The sequence below is a fragment of the Polyodon spathula genome, chromosome 10 (genome assembly GCF_017654505.1).
Source record: "Polyodon spathula isolate WHYD16114869_AA chromosome 10, ASM1765450v1, whole genome shotgun sequence".
Classification (NCBI taxonomy): domain Eukaryota; kingdom Metazoa; phylum Chordata; class Actinopteri; order Acipenseriformes; family Polyodontidae; genus Polyodon; species Polyodon spathula.
The window spans coordinates 3,971,240-3,988,734 of NC_054543.1; the positions used below are offsets into that span (position 1 = coordinate 3,971,240).

The 17,495-nt window shown below is 35.3% G+C and overlaps 1 protein-coding gene and 1 long non-coding RNA gene across 2 annotated transcripts in view; one reads left to right on the forward strand and one right to left on the reverse strand.

The window, feature by feature from the left end:
* Window positions 1–1,187: 1,187 nt before the first annotated feature.
* Window positions 1,188–5,196, forward strand: LOC121321771. The gene is made up of 3 exons (XR_005950973.1): window positions 1,188–1,303; window positions 2,039–2,305; window positions 2,530–5,196. It is a non-coding gene; the product is annotated as an uncharacterized LOC121321771 (long non-coding RNA).
* The window catches only part of LOC121321770 (adhesion G protein-coupled receptor A3-like), a 73,541-nt gene continuing 59,561 nt past the window's right edge, over window positions 3,516–17,495 (reverse strand). The window contains exons 15-19 of the mRNA XM_041260931.1: window positions 15,034–15,161; window positions 12,521–12,644; window positions 10,785–10,930; window positions 7,171–7,266; window positions 3,516–6,762 (exon numbers count right to left, since the gene is read on the reverse strand). Coding sequence (XP_041116865.1) covers window positions 5,538–6,762; window positions 7,171–7,266; window positions 10,785–10,930; window positions 12,521–12,644; window positions 15,034–15,161 — 1,719 coding nt within the window. The 3' untranslated portion in view covers window positions 3,516–5,537. The remainder of the gene's footprint in view (window positions 6,763–7,170; window positions 7,267–10,784; window positions 10,931–12,520; window positions 12,645–15,033; window positions 15,162–17,495) is intronic.

Genomic DNA, 17,495 nt, shown 5'->3' on the forward strand with positions numbered 1-17,495 from the left:
TTTTTATCTGTTGATTTTGGAAAGACTTTGTCCAGCCTCTGAGTTGAGTTCCTGCCTAACAATCGATCAATAAAAATAAATAATCAAACCCAGAACAGCTTCCAAATATTGATTCCATGCATGCGCATAAACATGGCATTTTATGCAGTAGAACTAAATATACACCTTCGTGTTTATCTAATTGTATTGCTAAGTTTTTATTTAGCAATTCTCAATCCGTGCATACATGTTAGTAATTAAGAAAGAAAAAAGAATGGAAGGGTTTTTAATTCTGTTATTTATTTCTCTTGTGGAATGAAAAGCAGATAATAATGTAAAAATGAGTGAAAATGTGGTGCCTTGTTACAATGAGATCATTTGTTAAGTTTCATGCAAATAATATTCATTGACTCGGAAAATTCATCCATTAAGCGACTGACTTCAAACATCCAAGCTTAAAATCACACCTCTTGTAAACATGTGGCATGTGTTTAACATACATAGAAAACAAACATATAAGAAGCAAGGTCTTCAACATTACCGTTGATTATACATGCACTTACCACAGTCAAACAATTCTTGACATAGCGTTACACCAGATAAAGTGTAATCGAGCGTTATAAATGAATAGTGTAGCTTAGACAAGCGTAATGCACATTCACTATGGTAATGTTAGGGGACTTTTTGAAGGGTAATAAACCCACAGAGTCTATAAGACGATTGTTGGGTAGCGTTTCAGTTTTTTTTTTTTATTACACCTACTATAGTGGTGAAGATTATAACATACATAATTGATTAAATACTGGACTGGCTTGGGTAAGTAAAATAAATAAAACGTCCTCCTAAATTGTGATGTTCCCCTCCTACCACTAGGTGACAGTGTATTATAGAGTTCATAAAAAGTGTCTGATCACTGACATACATACATTAAAAAAAAAACTCAAGGAGTAAATGAAATCCGCTGTAAAAAGATGTGATATACCATGGCAAAATAGCAAATCAGAGGCTCGGTTCTATATTGCGACATTGTAAGTTGAAATACGATAGGTCTTACGAGCTGTTTCTACTGTTTGTCGATGTCGTGGTTCAGTACGACAGGTCGGCTAGCAATACAACTATTATCTGAAACTAGATGAATCTCGCAGCACAGGCGGAGCAACTATTTTTATTGGTTAGGAAACCACGTTTGCGTAATCATGACTGATTTAGAGAATAACGGCATTTTCCTTTTAACAAGGCTAAATAAATCGTGTACTAAATAGTTAGGAAATCAAAATTCAACGCAGGAAATGATGATCCATCCGTCATATTTATTATACACCAGGTAATACGATCGAATCGTGTGAGCAACGTTATCTAGAATATATATATATATATATATATATATATATATATATATATATATATATATATATATATATATATATATATATATATTTATATTTTTGTTGTTGTTGTTGTTTCTAACTTGACTCCAGGGTGGTCAGATATAATGATCTAATTTACTGCGCATGGTAGTGCAGTACAATACTTCAATACTGTAGATTTTAAATTGCCCATCCCCCTTACACTGACGCTGTATCCTCTGCGTCTCTTAGTCCCCCTGCAGGCTGCCACTCCCAGTGAAACTTGATTTCAATCCAACTGAACGAATTGATTCAAAAGATGTATTTTCAGAACACAGCTGTACAGTATGCCAAAACATATTTGAAAATGTATTTGCATTTGTTGTAAAAATAAATAAAATAGAAATGCACACACATACACTACTCTCAGCTTGGCGCAATCAATATGGGGTTTTATTTTTATTTAATTCTAGAAGGTTAAGAACAATGTATGCTTCAAAGGTAAATGCATTTGTTCACATCTTGTAAACAGAAAGCAAACATTAGAAACATGTATATTACTGTGTATTTGTCAAGTGTTTTTTTTTTCTTTTCTTGTTGCCCCAATATTAATGATTGTATTTCCATATATGAAAAAAAAAAAATCACATTTTAGTTTACTTAATACTTTTTGTCTACATCTGTCTTACTGGTGTGGTACTCTCGCCTCCTAGCTACAGGATTGGTTGAAAAAGTGACCCGAAGCTTGAAGTATGGAGGAGGCTTGTGAACCAGCCTGACTGACTGTGCTGTGTAATGCACTGCCGTTATGGATTATATCGGCGAGATGAATGTAAAACAAACAAAAAAAAACTATATAACCACTCGTGCAGACAAGCCTGGCTCTTTCGTACAGTGGTCAAGGTGCTTGCTTGCAGTGTTTGTGAAGGCTGGTTTGTGTCCAACCTCCCGCCCTGTTACTCCAGCAAAGAAACAAGCGGGTAAGCCAACAACGTGTTTTTTTTCCTAGTCTCTTAACATTTATATTGTTTTTCTCCCAGTTATAAAAAAATAAACTTTGCACTGGCGCAAAATGAATGCAAATTGGACTCGATAATGCTTTATACATACACATATGAACAGTTAGGTGACAATATTTATGAATGTCATTCTATGTAAAGATGAGATAAACATCCTATTCCATTTTGTTTTTTTTTTCCGTTAGACAATGAACAAGAAAATAATCAGCAGCTTCCACAAAAACACCAACAGCATTGCACAACATTGCCCTCGGGAAGTGCATCACCTGGTCGTGAACTGGTATTAGAACCGTGTCTTTTTGTGCACTAAGCAATGCTAGAAAAAAAAGACAGAATAGTAATACATTTTGTTACTGAATTTCTTAGAGGTGCTGTCAAATCCATCAGTAGAATATCGTTTTTTTCAGATGACTTTAATTCTAACCAAAGATACTGTACTTCCCCTTAGTATTCAGTAAAATAAAGGAATTTGACCTTTTTTCTTCCTTCTCACCAGACTGTAAAAATTGATCCCAAAAGTCCCAAAGTATAATGTTGCAACTCAATTGGGCTATCCAATTTTCAGAGTAATTGGGGACACTTCACAGTAAACACATCTTTCCAGGAATTGAATGACACTACAACTATGGTAATGGATTTCAAATTAATTAGTGTGCTATTCCCCATGCATGCACTAGGACTAATCAGAGATACACTGAAATGTCATCTGTACTTCATGCTTATTCCTACAGTTACTAATTACAGTAAAGACTTTTGTACTGTTAAAATTGTGATGTTCTCCCTTCTATATTTTTTCATGTTTCTGCTTATATTTAAACAGTCTAAACAGAAACCATGTATGAGAGAGAACGTGAACTCCAGTGGAAAACCTTTCCTCACTATGTTTAACAGGTATACATTAATAATGAAAAGTTACCATACCAGTGAAAAGCTATGGCTGTCCATCCCTAATCTGTAATTTCAGTACATTAACTACTCCCCATAGCAGAACTATAACTAAAATGTAAAATGGCTCTTAAAACCTTACTTGTGAAATATTTTTAATATACACTCAGAGTGATTAAGTGAAAACAGTTTAAATCTAGTTCTTAATGACTTCAAGAGCTTTTTTTTTTATTATCATTAATTACACACATTAGACTGAAGCAGTATTTGCTTACATAGACAAACAGTATTTGCATATGGTGAAAAAATACATTTATTGGAATCAGTGAAGTTGTAGAAAAGTGGAAAACTGACTTTGGGATTTGTTACAGTACCACTGCTTCATCCTTATGCCAGATTTCTGACTAGCTCTACAGCACAGTGGTGCAAAGTCTGATGACAAAATGGCTTAGAATACAAAACACTGAAATTCACACCTAAAACAATCTTATTTTGCTTTTAAGATAGTTTCAAAATGTACAATATGCATAAAAACCCCCCAGATATTCTTCCATTGGCATCAGTAAGCAGGCTTTATATATTTGTAACCATGGGAAAAACAGAGAAGAATGTATACAATATGTAATGGGACATTTTACAATGTATGTCAAGATTTAACAAATCTACAAGGAAAAAAAAAAAGTGTTTTACTCAGATACTGAGCATACCCCTTTGGGTTTAGTTCTATTATATGACATTTGTGTTTTACATTTTTTTTTTTAAATTAAATAATATCTCATGTTTATACAAAAATCTATTTATTAAAACTGATTATATCTACATGATATAGGAACATGTTCATTATCATGCTAAATCAAATTAATGGGACAACTAAAACTTACCTCCCCTAGCATGGTTCCTTTCCTCATTCACTCATAAATAATTACCTTTTCCTGACCATGCAAATATGACAGCTGAATCTCTTCTAATCTCTAGCGTTTATTCACTAACACAGCAGAAACAATTAACATCCACCCAGAAAGTGTAAACAACTGTGATAATTCATTTGAAAAATTGTCTTTTCAGATTCAACGGAATGGCTTAAAAAAAAAAAATTAAATACTGACATGGCTGAAGCCAAACAAAATACTGAAAGCATGTTATTCCTTTAAAAATAGCACAGGTATTCTCCAAGCATAGACTGACTCAACTCACATGGAACTCATTTACTGGAAGCTACTGCTAGAAACACAACAAGCACTGCTTGCGCTATATAAGAAAATGAACAACTGTTATCGTTGACCTCTAATAGAGCTTTTACATTGATTTTACACACATGTAGTACCACCTTAGATAGTGCAGTTAGTTATTTTTTCACAATGCTGCCGTTTTTCACATGTAACACTAGAACACAGCAGATGGTATACCCTGACTCGTGCAATGCAAGATACAACCATTAAAGCATCACAGATTTAACAGCGACAATGCAATGTTATTTAATACTTGTTTTCAACAGGATATTGAGACGTTACACAGACTGAACACCTAATGTAATCTTTTACATGCTAAGCAGCATAAAGAGGCAGGGTTTCTTTCTGTACATATAACTGACCGCTATGAAAAACCACTAAAAGCCTATGAATCACTAGTATTACTAAGCTCTTTTATTTCTCTTTTTATTTTCTGGATCATGTTTCACAGTACTTTATGTATGACCTTATACAGAGAAAATGCTGGTGTGTCCAATATGTAAAATGTGTAATATATAATGATAGGATTATTTGACACTGCCATTCTGAGAACACTGCCTGTTTAAATATGTGCTTCTTATCGCAAATTTTTATTTTTTTAAAAAATGACCTTATTTTATATGTATTCTTACCTTCTGTGCTGTTTGTCATTCTTCCAGTAAAGGGTTGAAATATACTGGAAACTAGACCAGCGGTTTTCAAACGGGGGAGGGGGCGCAGAAGTGTGTAGGTTTTTTTTTTTTTTTATAATATTAACAACATATTTACAATATCATGTAATTATCAGGAGCAACATTTATATAAAACATCCACTAGTTGTGACACCTTTCGGTTTCTAAAACAGTGAAGAAGTACAGCGACTTTAGCGTGGTTATTCTCCTCAAACCTACATTTATAGGAAAAGGTGAACGTCTGCTCAAAAAGTTTGAAAACCGCTGGGTTAGACAAACAAATAGTGTGGAATATTTGTACAATAAAAACATGTAAACAGACACATATGCAATATAAAAATGTACATGTAGTGACTGCTGAGTAATTTCAAAGGTGGTGGCAGGTAGCGTATAACTGAAGCCCATGAACTACACAGTAGTTTCATTTTTCCATGGGCCAGTTCTTATATTTCCTGTACTATCCGAACTGTAGATGAGCCCTTCGTGCAAGCTTCCCTTCAGTATTCCATTCTGGTTGAGTGGGTTTTGAGGAGAGGATTGTCTCCGCGGATGCATCTCTAAATGAGCTGCATGGTGCACAGTGTCATCATCGGGTATTTTACTGCATCCACACACAACAGTGCTGGCATCACTGCTTTCAGGCTGGCTTGCTGTAAGGAACAGTTCACCTTTTAGACAACATGCCCGCCTGTGGCACATATGCCCATCATGTGTGCTGTGTGGGCTGTCTGTATGTGAGCTGTGTATGCTCCCATCAATACTGGAAGGAATGTGATAAGCATACTCCCGGTCTCCAGCAGTCCTGTGTTGAGTAAAGTGCCTTGGTTTAGTTCTGCTTTTAAGACATCTGTGAATGTGCATATTGGGTCTGAAGCTTTCCTCTGAATGTACATGAATGTGAGGCTCATCATCAAGGAGATGTTTGCTGTGCATGTTGGCACAGCACGGTGTGACAGGAGAAAGGCAAGTGACATGATTTTGGACAGCCTGAAGGTTAGTTAATTTACAGTGTCCGGAGGTTGAATGGTTAAAGCCTGGGACTGCCTTTCCAGGACAAGGAGAATCCAGGACACAATGTGAATGGACCTGTGTTTCTCCATTAACATTGACCTTTGGGCGAGCGTAGCCCTGCGCTAAGTAAGTGTTGCGTCTTGATGGGCAACAAGACCACCAACAATGCCAAACATCATCTCTCTTTGCACAGTGATGGATCAAAATAAAAAGTCCTAAGGTTACTGAGAAAGCCCCATATAAACAACTAAAAATCATGTCCAAGAAATGACCCTGAGAGACTGCAAGAGCCCCAAATGTCCATGTGGCCAGAAATAAAAACAAGGTAAAAGCTGCTGATCGAAGCTGAGCTTTAAATGAATGCTCGTTTTCCAACATTGACGCAGAAATCATTGAGCAAGTGGCCTGTGACAATGACCCTGAAGCTGTCATGTGACAATGGCCTACTTCAGTAGTGGCTAATCTCTGCTGCTCCTCTGTCATTTCTTTCAGTTCATATTTCTGTTCAGGGTGACGCTTCAGTTGGATAAATGTGCAGAGGAAGTAGATGCAAGTAATAAGCACAATGAATGCCACTGGACCGTAAAATGCACCAAGGCTTGGCTCCCATGCCATCCAGCAGCTGCAACAGTAAGATATATATAAGGACTGATAAACAATACAAGCTCTTAATACACTGCTCACTAAATATGGGATGGAACCTTAAAGAAAATCATATAAATGATTAAAAAAAAAGTCATGTAGCTCTATGAATATTGTATTCTGCTATTTGTTAACATTGATCAAAGCAAAACTTGCTTGAAAGCCAAAGTTAAGTGTGTTTAGATTTACAATGTCTTGCAAATCCTGAGTACCTTTCTTAAACAAGAATGAACAGCCTGTGGGAATGCTAATCTATATTGTATTTTGGCTGATCAAAACAATGGTTTCACACATACTGCTTCCATTTGCATTTGTTATAATAATTTGTAAAATGTAGTTTTATTTTAATGTTTTATTATTGCAGATATAACATATAATATGTACTTACTATAAGGCATCCTCTCCACTCCCATAATTGTTGGTGTTGATAGCTGCTGTGATCCCACATATAAGAAAAGGGATCCCCCCACTAACTAAATAAAACCTGTGAGAGAAAAAAAAAAAATTATTTACACACACACACACACACACACACACACACACACACACACAGAGTAAAACTTTAAATAGACGCCCCAGCGTTTATTTACAGTATTTGCCAGTAACGGTGACTATTTGAGTCTTGTCGATTATTATGTAAGTTTACTACCATCTGCAAATACCTCAGATGCAAGCAAAGCTGCCTGCACACAGCCTTACAGAAATGACATCAGTAACTTACAACATTCCAGCAACGTCATTAAAGGTTTTGTCAGAGGGTAATAACAGTTTGTATTGTAATAATAATAAAAACAGTAAAATCCACTAAGGCAGGCCTGTAAATATTGGAACACAAGTGTGTATTAAAAGTAGGCTTGCAGCACAATAAATAACAAACATGGTTTTAAAAATAACAAAAGCAATATGTATCATCTTTATTAACACATATTTATTGTTCACCCTCAAAACATGTACATTGATAAGCACAGACAATCGATGAAAAATGAACCAGCTACGAATCTTCATTGCAAAACAACTGCATGAAATACTGTGATACGAAAAAATGCAACCCTGAATACTCAAAAATAAGTTTGTACTGTTAGGCTGCAGCACAATCAAAAATGCTTCAAACGGTTATTAAGATTAACAATAAATGTAAATTGATAAATTAGAACACTGGAAAAAGGAGCAAAATACAAATATTCATTGCAAGACTCAAACACACGAAATACTGTTAATACAAAAAAAAAAAAAAAAACCCACGTACAAATAAATACACTTAAAGGCAACCCTGTTAATATCAGAAAACAAGTTTGTCTTTGGCTTGCTTTCAGCACGCTCAAAAAAGCTTAAGAAAGCTTTTTTGTATGCATTAGATGTACCTTAAAATAAATTAAATTCAGTTTTCTTATCATTCATCCTGAGGCTCAGGGTCTCTTCATCACTGTTGAAAAACAAATTGGTAAGCTCGCTGCACAGCCATGTGTGTCTATTGGCTGGAACATTCAGTATGACGTATGTTATATTATTATTCATAACGCGGCATTTAAAAGAGACCCGGCACTAATTTTTTTTTCCTATTTATTTTGTTGTTTTTCTCTCACTTTAAACAGCTAATAGGAATAAGCCCCCATCTGAACCTACTGTCCGAGGTCCATGTTGCACATAGCGCAGGAACCCTTCTGTATGTACATCTAATAAGTAAAATTTTGCTTAGTGAAAGTTTGAAAAGTAAATAATTTGGGAAGTATTTGGTGCTCGCTATTCTCTTTATTTAATGTATGTATGGATGGTTGCATGTATTTTATCTATTTACTGTACTATGTACATTCAATGTGTTGTTTTTTATGGTAATATTCTTTGACAGAATTGAGTAACATTTGCTGAAAAGTGCATGACGTAACACCATGGAAACAGTTCTGAAAATAAAGAATTACACAGTTCTGCATTATGGTTGTACAAATGAATAACTGTAGCCATTTGTTTTTATCGTTTCATTAAAACAAAACCAACTGTGCTGTTGTTTCTGCACATGTCTGAAAGTGTGATTGCTTTTCATGCCTTTTTAATACTGCTGTCAGCAAAGAATCGCTGATAAGTAAACATTTGCCTTTTGAGTTTTTCAGTTCCAATAAGCTACGAGTGGGTTTGCAATGTCCTATCTGTTACAGTGCTCATTACTTGATATGAGAAATAAAACAAACAAGTGACAAACTGTCCTTAAGTGATTTGCTTCTATAATAGATATGTGGTTTAATCAGTGCAAAATTGCAGGCCCTGTTGAATCAAGCCTAACTGCATCATAAGGCACTGCACTCTACCTTCAGAAAGTCAATTACCACCAAGATGTTCTTGTGAGGAGAGAAGAGCCATTAACCTTTCAGTTCTCATCTTGAAAACAAATTCAGACACCTGCTTGTTTTTGAAGATGCCTGAAATATGTCTAAATGGAAACATGATCATAGTCTTTTAGAGACTGTTTATACTCAGCTATAGTACCACAACCAAACATTACTACAGTTATAATATTCGAATAACATTTCTCTGCAAACTAGCCAAAAAACATTCATAAAGGGACATAAGCAGACTTTTGTCAGACGTAAAGTGTTGTTGGTGTTATTGCATCTGCCATTGTATACTTTTTTAATTGAAAAAAAAAACTGATATATATATATCAGTCAAAAGTTTGAGTACACCGGCTTGAAACCAGGTTTTTCATGATTATCTATGCTTTTAACTGTATAAACACTTAATATTTCATTACATGATACCTGTAATCATAAGTGAATTGCATTCAAAAATTCAATTTTTAAATGAAAATGTAAATCTTGTCAATTTCAATGAAATGGTCACCCAAAGCATGGGGATTTCAGTCTGAAGCCCAAGTCAGTTAAAAGTCTGAAATGTGTATAACTCTGTGTTAGAACACTAGCATAAGTATAAAATTGTCTTTGTTAGATGTTATATATATATATATGTTATATTATATATATATATATATATATATATATTATATATATATATATACTAAAGGTTCTTGAGCGGATTGTTGTAACCCAAGCACAACGTTTTTTCAGCTACCAGCAGCATGTATGAGAAATCCCACTCTGGATTTCGAGCTGCACATAGCATTGATACAGCCCTTGTTAGAGTACTGTTGATAAGCTTTGTCTGGCTTTCCCTCCATTTTAATTCTCCTTGATCTAAGTACTGCATTTGATACTGTTGACCACTTAATTTCATTGAATCTTCTTGAAAGCTTGGTAGGTCTCTTGGGTGGTGTCCTCGCATAGTTTAGGTCATACCTTTCCAAAAGATTGCAGTATGTCTCCATTGGGGAGAATAAATCAGTATTATCAGAAGTTATCTGCAGTGTTCCTCAGGGTTCTATTTTAGGCCCCTAGTTATTTTCTTTATAATTGTTGCCATTTGGGGACATTATTCACAGACATGGAGTTCGTTTCCATTGTGACGCTGACGGCACACAACTGTACTGTCTGTACATCCAGGCAGACCCTCTAAGGGCGCTATTAGTTGCATGCCTTGCTGATATAGTGTTGGGTGTCTCAATTTTTTTTTTTTTATGTTGAATTCAGACAAAGCAGTTATGTTTTTGGGCAGTCAGAATCAAATAAAAAGCACTGACTTACAGGAGTTCAGTAGTTTGTCGCCAAATCTAAAACTGGATATGAGGGGGTCACTTTACCAAACAGCCAGCGGCTTTAGCACTGAAAATGGTTATATTTTTCAAAGCAGTTACTCCAGTCTTTAATTCACTTCCTTTTTTGAATGGTGGATTTAAAAAAACAAAAAAACAAAACTTAAATCCAACAACAAATAATAAAGTCTTAAGCACTACATTGGTTTGTTTCTCAGTTATGGAGTATTATCGCATCCTTCATGTAGAGTAAATTAAAGACTGGAGTATATGCTTTGAAAATATACCCCGGGGTATCTTGCCTCATCTGACCGTGAGGCCCTCAATGCGCAAAGCATGAGTAACACAACAATACATCTCATTACCTTAGCATTGACTGCTTGGGTTGAGGAGGCTGGTCTCCATCCGGCAGCTGTGGGGGTTTCTTTGTTACTTGTTTATAAATATTCCTTGCTGTAACTCCAAGCCAAAGCATAGTAGAAAGGGTTGAATAATGCAAGACTATGCCAACCTATATCAAAACAGAGCAAATCACATGTTCAGCTTATGGATCTCTGGATGCCCTACTAGAAATCTTGTTTATTACAGAATTGTTAATATCACAGCATTTAATAAGCATTTCAAATTAGTCATATTATTTTATGACCACACACACACACACACACACACACAGCGGAGAGTCAATTATCCAAACTAATGGGGACTGATACTAGATTGCATAATCGATTTGGCTAATCAAACAGGTGTTAATAACAATTACTGTACATTTAATAATATTTAGAATACAGTTAACATACAATTACCTTTTGATGACATATAGCTAATAACCTATTACATCACATTGAGAATACAAAATTACAAAGCTTTACAAATTATTAAATCAATGCAATTCAGTAAAACTTTAACACCTGCAGTTAAGGTAATGAAACACTGTAATTAAACTTACCTTATACCAAACTTTACAAACTCAACCAATACAAACTTTGACACATTACAAACTTTAGGAATCATTAATCCTTAAAAAAAAAATGTTTATTTGATAAGATACTTGCTGTTAAAGCATTGTAATAACATGCAATTGGAATGAATAAAATAAAAGTTCTTAGCTGCTCAATTACATAGACAGGCTCTCCAGCCCTTACTGATGAAATAGAAGAAAAATCAAGAACGAAGTAGCTGTTTTAATTTGCTTAACTGCTACTCTTTAAAGCAGACAAAGCTCCAGCTAAGATTCCAGTGGTCTGAGAAATTGTCTAACTTTCATTTGCCTCAGTCTGCTGGTCCTTTTTTTTGGCAGCTAAATCTTGTAGCCGTTTTAGCAGCAGAAGCAGTGTGTGTAATACACCACACATAATTCATCATGTTGTTACAGGTGCATTAGGTTGATCAGACAGTACGGTTGATCAAAGATCGGATAATTGACTCTACTGAATATATGCATTATTTCTTATTATCCATAATTGACATTAACTGAGTTATAATGCATTTGAATAAGTGTCACATTTAGATGTACTGCTTTGTTTTGTGATTTTAAAATACAATTACATGGGAACAATACAGTTTTTTTTTTTTTTTTTTTTTTTTTAAGCTGAACAGAGAAAACTCCCCAGACACAGATGCTCATTTCACAATCAGTGTAGTTTAATCAGATGCAATAAACTACCACCTAAGGTATCTTTCTCTGTGCGCGTAGTGCATCATTTGCAACAGGGGCATTGTCAGTAGAAACTAACTTTTGAACAAACTCATTCAAACCAAAGACCCTGAAGGCATGAAACAAATGCTAATTAAAAATAACAAATACATCCGAGCAAAGCCTTCCAGGACACACAAGTTAAACAGCAGGTATTACAGCATTAACATCAGGTGTAGAGAGGATCCCTAGAGGCATAAATACTAATGGTGATAAAATATTTAGTAGGCTGGAAAACAAAATCATATTTGTCACACACACCATCAAATTGCAACTTTTCATTCCACCTGGCATTCCTGTAGAAATGAATTAAGTACTATACTAAAAGTACACAACAGTAATGAATAGCATTTCAGTGGATGCATGTCCTAATGCATACTGTACAGCAATAATGACCTGTATACTTACTGCTTGGCAGATGATGGGGTATTTTATACGGTTGATGCCTCCAGCAAACACGGCAAAGGTAAGGGCAGTGTGGAAGCATAAGTTGAGAAGCATGTGCCAGCCCTTTCTACTGATGCGAATTGTGCTACCAAAAGGGACAGAAAATACAAAAAATAAAAATGACATCCAGTATTAGCTTTTTGTCTTAGAGGTGAGAAAATGGATTGCTTGACGAGCACTATGGCTTGTGTTTTATTTTGCAGGCCTCAATTCACTGATAGATTAATGAATGCATGCTGTCAGTTGTAGCAGGTCTTTCATGAAGAGTCTACGTTCTTTTGATTCTTGCTTTTTGAAGATGTTTTTTCAGAGCATACATTACTATGTATGAAAATATGCACATGCACTTCCTCCTTGCATTTGAATATTGTGGTGTTTTTAATGCATTTAGAATGGCCTATCCAATATTTAATTGTGACATTTCTGAATGGACCTCTGTATCTTAATAATTAACGTTACATAAATGCTTGTATTACTCAGCAAACATAACCCAAGGCTACCACCTATATTAGACCAGAATATTTTTGACAACAATTAAACTTATGGCAAAATTCTCAACGTTTAACACTTGGTTAATATTTCAAAGCTCTAAAATATTACCATCATACGCTATACCTTAAATTATTATTTTTATCTTGCAATTTGCATTATTTTATTCCTCTCAGAACATTTGCCTTTGCTTTTGCACCTGCCTCAAAACAGAGTTAATGTGCGTTTTGGGTCTTCACGAAGACTAGGACCAGTGCCTGTGTAAACCAGCTACAGGAACGCCAAGGCAACAGAACACCCTGCACTGGTAATACTGGACCCACTCCTGTCAGCACCCCAGGCTGGACCATGGATTCTGGTCAAAACTGAATCTTTTAAACAGGGTTTAACAGGAATGAGAATTATTGCTACTTTGAAAATTCATTAGAGCAATGAGCATACATTGAATACATTTTATTAACACACAAATTATATAATACAAGATAAACTGGATACATTTTCCATCATAAATGTATTTATTTTATTATTTTACAAATCATAAAACAAAGCTCTGAAAAGGCTATCATTCGTTTGGTATGGTAGAATAAAAAATTAAAAAATGGCCACCAGTCAGTCAGTCAGTCACCTTTGATCAGATCACCTCCAGAATCTAATCAGCATACCTAGGGTCATCGCTCAATGCAAGTTAAAATAAATGTATTCAGTTATTTTGGACCAATCCTGTTAAAGAAAAAAAATCTCCAAGATGATATCTTTATAGTACTGGTTCTGCATCTCCTTTTTCTCCTGTGCAGCAAGTGTCTACTACAGCTGTGTACTTATCGGAATTCTAATTCTTCATGCTGTTACACAATAATCCAGGAAGTGTTTTGATTTAGAAACACCTGCGTGAAGTCGGTGTACTTCTCTGTTTTGAAATACTGTTGGGGTGTACTATTGTAATATATCAGGGGAATAAATGAAGCCAAATGCATTTTTGGATTGTCAGCAATTAACTTTAACTAGTGTGCCTTATGTAGCTTTCACTGAGGATCTTGTCTCCTTCGTCTGCAAATGCAATAAAATGACCTTCTGTCTGCAATTAATCTGTCGCTTTTTAGGAGTGTGCCCCCTAAGGGAGTGAGATAGTGTACTGCTTCCTTTTACCTCCTGCTTCGTAGTAGAGTTAGCTCGGGGGCAGAAGGTCTGACGAGCTCTTAAAAGCAATCCTGCTGAACAATGATCTGCTAACCACTGCTGGGTATATCCGTCAAAGTGCAAAATAACTATACTGTAAGACCGTGCAATCTAACTTGCTATTGTATGTCACAGCCAAATAAAAGAATATGGCTTGGATTATTTTCTTCTACCTAACATCAATAATTAAATCCTTAACCAAACAGGAATATTCTTGACATCCTTGGTATCTTCCCAGGTGTCTTCCCCTGAGAGTGGATACATTTGGGTTCACTTTAATCAGCAATTTCGATGCAGGTTTAAAAATCTCCCAGAAACCACCTCTCCGCCTTGGTCTCAGGTTGTCTTGTCAAATTACATTGGGGTGAGGTGAATGTGAAAAATACAACACTCTCTCATTTAGTTTACAATGTTGTCAATGCAACCAATGGGCACTTAACAGTAAGCAGCTGCTTCAGATTTGTTGCCACAATGAAATGTCATGTGAAATTCTGTGTGTGTTGAACAGATTTCCGTCAGCCCAGTCACCAGCCTCTTTACGATTCCAACCAAAGCTGGGAATGAATGAAGGAGTATTTCTATGCATGAGTAATAAGGGATGCTCTCCATTTAGAGGGAGCTGCTGTGCAATGACGAGAAGTGACAAGAGACCTGGTAACCAAGGAAACAAACACCTCTTGCTCATGCAACATCGCAAGCTCACACTAAACACAGGAAGAAGAGGCATCCATCAGCAAGACTGTAGGAAAGCTCTGAACATTGCACATGTCCATAATATATAAATGAATTATATAAGATTATGAAGTTACCTGTGGTGCACGATGTAGGTAATAATAGAGGCGAACAGGCACAGTAACATGACGGCCGTGCATGCATACACAACAGGGTGGAGGAATTCCCCTGGGTACGGTGGGAAGGACAACACTGTCTTTAAATCCTGTTGAACAACAAAAGACACAGCATGGTTAGCATCCGGATATTCACATACTTAATCCAGTACTCAGAATCTTCTCAGATTCTTCACCTCAATGCTTAAAAGTAGTCCTCTGTTAAAAGATAGGGAGCTCTCTCCTACTGAATTTTAGAAGCTCATGAAGATAACTGGTCAGGAAGAAAATCAACTGCAGACTTCATTTTGTATAAAAAATCTGGATTCGTATTCTGTAGCTCCATATCATTTCATGCACCACTGCAGTACAACGCTTCAATCTCTAAGACTAACTGTCGACAGATTAAAAACATATAAGGAACTGAAATGCATCATTAGCACTCATAGTTAATGGTTATATATATATATATATATATATATATATATATATATATATAATATATTTAAATGCTGCAAATGCATCATCTTTACAGATATATCAGAAGAAATATTCCAAGATAATAAATGGGTTTTTATGTGTATTCTAGAACCCTACTCCTTGCGGCTCATTCTTTACAGTGGAATCAAAGGAAAGGTTTTCCGTGGCTTTCACAGAGTCCAGTCGTTCACTTGAGCTTTGCTTGACCTACTTGGTAATTAATGCCTAGGGTAAACCCATCTATGCCTAAATTCAGAGCTTGTCCTTGTGGACTTTAAAGACTGTAATATACATTTTTTACTTTCAGTGTCTTATAGAGAAAAAAATAAAATAAAAGTGGCTTACATACATTACATATGGGCACAGAAGCTGAGTTTACTGCTCTGCTGTCTTTCGTTACTTTTCCTTTACAGATTTTCAGTGCTGGAATAGTTCATTACAGAGATGTGTGCCTTTAATGACACTGTAGATTTATTCAGAACTATTTTAATCAGATGTAAAATGCATGTTCCTACATGCTTTAAAAAGGCATTAAAGATTCTAAGTCAAGAAAAAAATAAATCAATGGCACTGAACTGGTGTTCTAGCCTATTCTCCCCCAAGCATCACTCTTTTCTACTTATCATGGCAAGCAGGTATTTTTATAAAGGAGCATACAAGCTCCCAAGAACAATCTCGATAAGCCTTTAAATGAAACATTCTATCCTTGACACTGTCTGTCAAGGTATTTTCTATTTAACATTCAGTATGTGGGCAGTGTATTTCACTGCTTATTTCTCTTCTCTTTGGCAGCCAAAGCCCTTCCACTGATACAAAAATTACTCAAAGCAGACAGTGTGAATAAATTGCATAGAATTTCAAGACTTTAGATATAGTAACAGTGCACGCAAAAGTTTTGTTAAACACAAGTAGCAAGGCAAAGTTCTAGTCCTGGGATTTTCCTGAAATAAAATAATGCTGTAATAAAAAATAAAAAAGTGTATTACCAGGGAATAATAAAAACAGAATGGAAAAATAAAAACGAGATCTCAAGAAAACTCATTTGTAAAGGCAAAGTGATTAAAGCTTCGGTAATTTGCTCTGTTTAATGTAAAAAGCAACACAATTATTATCAATATATAGTATATATAATTACAAACAAAATTATTATTTAATGACCTATGACCAAAAGTTATGTTGGTGAAAAATAACAGTAACTGAGGCAAGGTCAAGTTGTAAAAACAAACACAGTTTATTTATTATATACAATAATATATCAAAAGTCCTGATTTACTCAATACATAATAATAATAATAATAATAATAATAATAATAATAATAATAATAATAATAATAATAATAATAATAATACAAACACAATTAAATGTGTAAAAGTGAAATAACACACAAACGTGACAAAAAGAAATAAAATGAGACAAACTCAAGTGACAAAAATAGTGGCAGGCGCATAACTTTTCACTAACATCTAAAAGAAACCCGCCAGATCCCCAAATCACAGAAACAAAAAGCACTTTCCTCAATTCGTCTCGGCTACAGTTCACCACAACAATACAAAGCTGTGTTGCAGCAGCCACCTGCATGTTATTACCTGCTCCACACTGAAGCTAAACATAGCTTGATTATCAGGCATGACACCTAACAAAGACTAATACAAGTGTCAAGGTAGCGAGTGTGCTTAGCTGGCTACTTACCTTTCGTCCAAAAGCCCATTTTGAGCTGTGTAGAAAGAAAAGTAAACACAGATAAGTGCACTTGTTCTTTAAATACTGTACATTTGCTGCACAGAGTAGATTTTTTTTCTACACAGCCTGTCACTTTTCACAGCTCCAAATCTCTTGTCGACAGTGAAGTATTTTGGTTTTCCTCAATCAACTTTAAAGTTTTCTCATCTCCCTTCTTTAAATTTCTTTCTGTTCACTAGATCTATCAATTTCTTTCTTATTTCGGCTACTGTTTTTGCTCTTC